This window comes from Propithecus coquereli, unplaced genomic scaffold, assembly GCF_000956105.1.
Source record: "Propithecus coquereli isolate 6110/MARCELLA unplaced genomic scaffold, Pcoq_1.0 Scaffold113, whole genome shotgun sequence".
Taxonomy (NCBI): Eukaryota; Metazoa; Chordata; class Mammalia; order Primates; family Indriidae; genus Propithecus; species Propithecus coquereli.
Genome location: NW_012135303.1, coordinates 3,728,663 through 3,736,960, shown reverse-complemented (window position 1 = coordinate 3,736,960; position 8,298 = coordinate 3,728,663). Strand labels below are relative to the sequence as shown.

The 8,298-nt window shown below is 37.6% G+C and overlaps 2 protein-coding genes across 2 annotated transcripts in view; one reads left to right on the top strand and one right to left on the bottom strand.

The window, feature by feature from the left end:
* Positions 1-8,298, bottom strand: part of ALS2CR11 (amyotrophic lateral sclerosis 2 (juvenile) chromosome region, candidate 11) — a 230,230-nt gene that overhangs the window by 2,976 nt on the left and 218,956 nt on the right. The gene's annotated exons all lie outside the window — the stretch shown is intronic.
* Positions 420-5,319, top strand: STRADB (STE20-related kinase adaptor beta). Its single transcript, XM_012655699.1, has 5 exons — positions 420-473; positions 2,843-2,947; positions 3,117-3,361; positions 4,012-4,054; positions 4,557-5,319. Exons 2-5 carry the CDS (start codon positions 2,933-2,935, stop codon positions 4,698-4,700), a joined length of 447 nt encoding a protein of 148 aa, XP_012511153.1. The 5' UTR covers positions 420-473; positions 2,843-2,932; the 3' UTR covers positions 4,701-5,319.

The following is an 8,298-nucleotide window of genomic DNA, read 5'->3' as shown; positions in this document are numbered from 1 at the left end:
ATAAGTGTGTTGAATAAATAAATGAATGGATTCTAAAGCTTTGATTTTTAGGACAGCTTTTGTGAATTGCTTCTGGATTAAAAAAAATATATATACAAACATACATATACAGTATATATTTTTATCCAATAATATTGAAAAATTGTTTTAATTCTCTTTTCTAATCTCTAGAGTAGCATTAGAAAAAAATCTTTTAAAGATTCCTGAAGGAAAATCACATTTGCGTGGGAAAGGGTTAGACTCCAAGTGACAGATGTCTGTGTGTTCGTGGTTGAAAAGAACATTAAAACGTAACTGGGAGTAAAATCACTTTCAGTGTTCATCTAAGGATTTCAGGGCTTTCTTTCAGGTTCAGCAAGTCAGCTCTTGAGGACCTACTTTCCTGAAGGAATGAGTGAAACTTTAATAAGAAATATTCTCTTTGGAGCAGTGAGAGGGTTGAACTATCTGCATCAAAATGGCTGTATTCATAGGTATTTACTTATTTGTATTTTACAAAATGAAAGAATTTTAATGGAAGAAGTCTGCTAGGGAGCTGTTAGGAAGGAGCAATTCAGTGTTAGGAAGGAGGGATAGGAAACTTATAAATGAAAATTGAGGGAGAAGGAGCTAATAGATGCAGTGGATGCTTACATCTTATGACCGTTTACCAAACCTGTTCAGACCACATGCTCTGTGCCAGGCACTGTGCTTGGTGCTGGTGTGGAGTGCCTGCCCTCAGGGAGCTCACAGTCTCAATCTGATGAGGGACATGAGAACCTATATGTTTGGGGGATAAACTGTAAGGAATGGGATCCTAGTTGATTGGGGTTTTTTTTTTGGTTTTTGAGGGTTTTTTTCAAAGCAAATAAAGAGCTTCTTTATCTGCTTTTTAGCTTATATCACATTTACATCATGTACAACTTATAATTAAACGTTTCTTTGATTTCTTAAATATTTTGCAACACCTTGAGATGATCATACTAAATATCAGTTCTCTTGTTATCAAACAGTAGATGCAAAAGTAATTGACTGAATGCCAAAAACAGTGCCGTTCTGAGATATACTGGGACTTTGTTTTGCTTTTTAATTAAGTTACTTTTAAATAAGTTTGCTTTCTTATTGTTTGTTTCAAACCCCTTAAAGCGTTTTGTACTATTTGTTGTTTTTTTAGTAGCATTCTTGTTAACTAAGGATTCTAACACACTGTATTCTAATTAATTGAGGTTTTATTACACCTATCAGACTATTGGCCATCCTACTCTGTTAGTTTCCAAATTCAGTGTTTTAGATGAAAAAACAATGCACTTTTATAATTTATCTGACAAAGGAAATTATTTATATGTTATGTTTATAAATGATGTTAAACTGTGAGAGGCTTTTATTTTATTTATTCTATTTTTGATTTTATTTTAGTTTTGAGACAGGGTCTTGCTCTGTCATCCACGCTGGAGTGCAGTGGCATGATCATAGCTCACTGTAACCTTGAACTGCTGGGCTCAAGCAATCTTCCTGCCCAGCCTACTGAATAGCTGGGACTACAGGTGTGCACCATCATGCCTGGCTAATTTTTCTGTTTTTTATAGAGACAGGTCTTGCTGTGTTCCCCAGGCTGGTCTTGAACTCCTGGCCTCAAGTGATCCTCTTGTCTCAGCTTCCCAAAGCTCTGGGATTACAAACATAAGCCACTGTGCCTGGCCTACACTTAACTTTAAATTATAACCTTATGCTTCAAATGTTGTTTAATTGATCCTTTTAGATTTTCCTTAGGTGTTTTGTAATAGCATCGTAAAATAGAGAAATTAATAATTTGATTCCATTCCTTGTTTGAAAAAAATATTGTCAATTCCAAATATGTAGCTATCATTTATATCTTTCCTTATTCTAGTGGTGTATTAAGTAGCTGAAAGATGGGAGGCCGAGGCGGGCGGATTGTTTGAGCTCAGGAGTTCGAGACCAGCCTGAGCAAGAGCGAGACCCCGTCTCTACTAAAAATAGAAAGAAATTAATCAGACAACTAAAACTATATAGAAAAAAAAATTAGCTGGGCATGGTGGGGCATGCCTGTAGTCCCAGCTACTCAGGAGGCTGAGGCAGAAGGATTGCTTGAGCCCAGGAGTTTGAGGTTGCTGTGAGCTAGGCTGACGCCACGGCACTCTAGCTCGGGTAACACAGTGAGACTCTGTCTCAAAAAAAAAAAAAGTAGCTGAAAGAATTCCTAATTCCCTGAACATTTCCTGTATATATAGTAGTATATATCATATACTGCTCTTTTATAAGGGGTATTCAATTTTCAAGAGAATACTTGGATTTGTTCTGACCAGATTTTTACTATTTCTTCATCGGCCAGTTTCCTAGTACTTAGGATTGTTTCTTTTTATTCTAGGAATTTTAAAGCCAGCCATATCCTCATTTCTGGTGATGGCCTGGTGACCCTCTCTGGCCTTTCCCATCTGCATAGTTTGATTAAGCACGGACAGAGGCATAGGGCTGTGTATGATTTCCCACAGTTCAGCACATCAGTGCAGCCGTGGCTGAGTCCAGAACTCCTGAGACAGGTCAGGTGTGACCGTTTCATTGGGTTGTCTGCGTCTCGAGTGTCTTCTGAGTTTGACTAAAAGACATTTGTATCCTTATATTTGGATTGGTGAATGGCCTACTGCAAGACTTTTTTTCCCTCATTCTTGTCAAAGTTATGTTAGGAATTTAAAATTATATACTATGTATCAGGTATACCTTAATTTCTTGCTTATAGGGTTTTTTCCCCATTATTGTTCACCATCCTTTATCAAAAGAGCACATGTATGTAACTTTTTGTTAAGTTATTTGCACTCAAGGACTTCAAATTAATTGTGTTCTACAGGATTTACATGGGTATAATGTGAAGTCAGATATTTACAGTGTTGGAATTACAGCATGTGAATTAGCCAGTGGGAAGGTACCTTTCCAGAACATGCACAGTACTCAGGTAAGTGCCACTAAAATCCCCGAACTACTTGCCTTTCATAAGATCTCTTATGTTCTGTATAATTTCTGTTAAAACATGTTTGCTGTAGACTCTTAGGAGCTTTATTGTTATTACTGTTATTTTAGTATTTTTCCTAAAAAGGGTTGAGGGAAATTTTTCTTTCTTTTAGATGCTGTTACAGAAACTGAAAGGTCCTCCTTGTAGCCCATTGGATATCAGTATTTTCCCTCAGTCAGAATCCAGAATGAAAAGTTCCCAATCAGGTGTAGACTCTGGGATTGGGGAGAGTGTACTTGTCTCCAGTGGAACTCAGCCAGTAAATAGTGACCGATTACATACGCCATCCTCAAAAACCTTCTCTCCTGCCTTCTTTAGCTTGGTACAGCTCTGTTTGCAACAAGATCCTGAGAAAAGGTATGGTATTTGTGATACTGCCCTTCCCATAAAATTCAAGTGTTTTATCAATATTTTCATCAAAAATTACAGTCTAATCTAGAAAATATCAATGCTAAGAACAAGTAGAGGCAATAAGCTAATGGGAAGAATCCTGGATTCAAAGTCAGAAGAGAGAGGCTCCAGCCTCAGCTGTACCATTTCCTAGCCAAGTCACCTTGTAAAAATCAGTTACTCTTTTTGGACATTAATAACTGCCTTTATGTGAAGACATTTTGGAAACTTCCAAGTAGTATAAAAATGTAAGTTGCTGCTATTATACTAATATAAATTATTTTCGTGGGTAACAATATTTTACCATTAGTATTTTGGAAACAAGATGTGTATGTTTTATTTATTTTTTTAGCCCCTAGTGCCTAGCATAGTTCCTTATAAATAGAATGTGTCCAATAAATGTTAAGTTGGATTATCTGAAAGATACCTCTAGAATTAATTCTTCCTATTAGTCAAGGTGGGGGCTAAGAATTGGGCTTCTGACATATATTCTTCTTCTTTTTAATTTTTTAATATTGGGATTTATAGCTCTAAACCTAATTTCTAATATATTTATATACCTAAAGTCTACATTCTAATATGAGATTCTTTTGTATAACTTTTTAAAAAAATTTCAGGCCATCAGCAAGCAGTTTATTGTCTCATGTTTTCTTCAAACAGGTGAGCAGATCTATCATCTATTGTCTAGATATTTTTAAGTACCATTAAAAAGTCACTTCATTTTGTTGGCTTGATGGGATACTTTGGTTACCAAGATTCTTACTAATAACTTTCTTACAAAATAAAGTGAAAAACAAAAAAAACTTTTCTAGTAGTCTAATTATAAACTTTCTAAAACATTTTCATTCTGTAAAACAAAATGAGTAAAAACAAATTTGACTGTTGTCATATGTTACTATATATGCTCAGTGTATGTTGATTCATTTAGAGACATTTTCTATATTGGCTAGAAATGATGAAAGGGCAAACTAATTCTGATAAAAATCAGTTCATTTGGCTCTTCCTGTTTTCAGATGACCATAATGAAAGGCATTTTTAGGGAAAATACCCCAAAACAATTTTAAACACTTTTAACATGATTTCTTTAAAAATTATTTATCGCTAACAAAAGTGATGCATTGAATTTATGTACCAACAGCCTTATTTTGAGTTTCTTTAACAGATGAAAGAAGAAAGCCAGGATTCAATACTTTCACTGTTGCCTCCTGCTTATAACAAGCCATCAGTATCACTGCCTCCGGTGTTACCTTGGACTGAACCAGAATGCGATTTTCCTGATGGAAAAGGCTCAATCTGGGAATTCTAGGGCTGCCAAATCTTTTTATGTCCTATATACTTGACACTTTCTCCTTGCTGCTTTTTCTTCTGTATTGTTAGGTACAAATACCAGAATTATACTTGAAAATACAGTTGGTGCACTGGAGAATTATTTAAAACCACTCTGTTTAAAGGGGCATGAGTTTATAGCCCCTCCGTTGGGCTCAGAGTGCTATCAGAACTCCAGGGAAACGTTAGATTTATTGATCTAGCCACAGTTAGTGTCATCTGTTCTTGACTTTTTTTTTCCCCCCAAGATGTGACTAACTCCTCTCTTGATCTCTCAATATAATTTTTGAGCCAGTTAATATTTTTGGCATTTTGCTGTCCTCTTGGGATGAGCCATCAGAGGACTGTACTTCCAAATACATCTTTTTCTTCCAGATTCTCTAGCCTTTTTGATCAGCTATTATTAAACCAGTGGGCTAGTTTATCCTGGCAGAAGACCCTTTTTTGGTAGAAGGGAAAAGGTTTATTTATACTTTCCCTTTTTCTTCTGTTAATACTTACGGTAACAGCAAACCAAGCCTCATTAAATGATTCACTTGAAATATAGAGAAGTTGTAATTTGCTTTTTTTTTTTTTAAAAAAGAGGGGGCTAAAGTAACACTTTTCTACCTATGTATATTATAGATCCTAAATTCATGCACCCTGTGGGAGCTCAATAAAGATTTATTGAATTGAGTTTATGCTTTTATTTTGTGTTTCTTGACAAAGCTAAAATACAGATTCTAATTTGTTCTGCCAAGAAAAGTCCTTTCTCAAACAGATTTATTTACATAACCTAGTGAATTGGACACAGCCAGGTATTTGAGTCAATGAAGGCAGAAGGCCTTCTGGCCCTTGATATGGTTATTACTTCTGCAGGGGGGATAACATATGAGGACATAGAGGTCTTAATTAACGGTATTTCCTTACTAGCAAAAGAGAGATGCTGTGTCTCAAAAAGAGTATGTAGTTTTGAGCTATGGTAAATTGGGACCTCAGTTGATTTTCTTAATCTATACAATCTTATTTATAATACATTAAAAATTATCTTAAAATTATTATTTTGACTAAAAAATTAAAACCAAAAAGACAATACACAAATTAATAGGCAATTTTAAACAATTCTTTTTATTTTTATTGGCTAGACCCCCTCAAGAATGAATGTTTGGGTTACTCCAGCAGTTAAGGCACCAAGACCCACCAAGGTGAAAGCCGAAGGTGGAAGAATTTAGAACAGACAGTGGAGGAGGGAGAGGACGAGGCCCAGTTGAGGCCCTGAGAGCAGGTGCAGTGGTGGGGGCTGTGTTCATACCACTCACCTCCCCCTTCTGAATTTCCCCTCAGCGAGAGAGGCCCACAGGGATCTTAGAGGTTCTCCTGAATATGTGTAGTGCAAAAGGGGGGCCGCGGAGGCCAGGAAATGGTGCTTCTCAGATTTCCTACTGTGGCTGTATTAAGGTACTCCAGAGAAACAACCAATAGAATGTATGTGCATGTGCATATATTAAGATAACATAAACAGATTTATTATAAGGAATTGGCTCATGCAATTGTGGAGGCTGGCAAGTCTGAAGATCTGCCAGGTGAGTCAGTAAGCGGGAGACCCAGGAGAGCTGAAAGTATAGTTGTAGTCCACGGGCTATCAGGCTCAAGATCCAGAAAAAGTCCGTTTCACTTTGAGTCAAAAGGCAAGGAAAAGCCAGTGTCCCAGTGCAAAGGTAGGCAGGAGGAATTCTCTCTTACTTGGGGGAGGTTTAGCATTTTTTGTTCTTTTCATATCTTCAACTCATGGGATGAGGCCCACCCACATTCGGGAGGGCAATCTGCTTTACTCAGCCTACTGATTTACATGTTAGTTTCATCCAGAAACACCCTCACAGAAACACTCAGAGTAATGTTTGACCAAGTATCTGGGTACCCTGTGGGCCAGTACAGTTGACATAAAATTAACCACCATGGTGGGTATTGTAACTGACCGATAGCCTCACCCTTTGAGTGCTTTCTTAAATTTTGTACCTTAGGCACCCTGCTTGCCGTACTAGTTTTCTATGGCTGCTGTAACAAATTGCCACAAACTTAGTGGCTTAACATAAATTTATTATTTTGCATTTCTAGTTTAGACATTCAAAATGGGTCTCACTGGGCTAAAATCGAAGTGTTGGCAGGGGTGTTTTCCTTTTGGAGGCTCTAGAGGGGAATCCGTTTCCCTGGCCTTCCTAGCTGTTCGGGGCTATTCACGCTCCTTGGCTTGTGACCCTCTTTGTCCACCTTCAAAGTCAACAATGTTGGACTGAGTCCTCACACTGCCATTTCTCTGGTTCTCTCTTCCAATTTCCTCTTCTACTTTTCATAGAGCCTTGTGATTACATCAGGCACAGCCAGATAACCCAGGGTAATCTCCCCATCTGTAGTCAGTTGACAGCAACCTTAATTCCCCTTAGCCACGGAACCTAACATTTTCACATGTTCTGGGCCATAGGATGTAGGCATCTTCAGGAGAAGTGGGGACGTTATTCTGCCTACCATACCTATCTCACCCTTGTCCTAGTCCCTACCCTTTGCAGCAGGGATAGCAAGTCAGGCCCATTTCTGGGAGACGATGGCCTTTTGTGATTAATGGCTTTGGATAGAGCACTCCCCATCAGCCCTGCTGTAATTTACTTAGAATGGCATGCCAGTCTAAGACATCTCCTATTCCACCTTCTTTTCTTCCTCTCCTTTTCCACAGTGGTCAGCCCTACATCATGGTTGACAGCTCTCCAAGCCATCTCCAATGCCCTTCCCATTTTCCCTCACAGGATTTTCTCCTCCCAAAAATCTTTTGCATGTAGTATTAATTTCCTATCACTGCTGAAACAAATTACCACAGATTTAGTGGCTTAAAACAACATAAATCTATTATCTTGTAGTTCTGTAGGTCAGAAGTTTAAAATGGGTTGGCAGGGCTACATTCCTTCTGGAGAATGTAGGGGAGAGTCTGATTTCCAGATTTTAGAGGCTTCCTGCCTCCCTGCGCCTCTTGGTACAGCATTACTCCAACTTCTGCTTTTCTGTCTCCTTCTGCTCATGTCTCCTTCTCTGACTCTGACCCTTGTGATTATATTATGCCCATCCAGATAACCCAGGATAATCTCCTTACCTCAAGATCCTTAATTAACAGTTGCAAAAGACTCTTTCATCACATAAGGTAACATTCACAGGTTCCTGGGATTAGGATGTGGACACATTTAGGGACCATTCTAACTACCACGTGTCTAATTTCATTTTGGTGTCTACTTTTTGAAGGACTCAAACTTGCACAGTCACTTTAGCTAAAAATGCCCTCCTGTGAGCTTCTGTAGTACTCCCTAAATAGCAATTCTAATTACTTCTGTGTTATAGATTGTGTACCTTTTGACAATATTGTTTTATTCACTAAGTATATTCCTAATGTTTAGCAAAAGTGTCTAGCATATTGTAGATGTATAATAAATAAGTAATTCTTCTCTGAAGTATATGAGTTAAAAAAGACTTTTGGAAAGAAAACTTGAGAGATTTCCATGATAGGAAATTTTTAATTCTTTGCTTGTCACAGTATTGCCATTAAAAATTTAATGAGG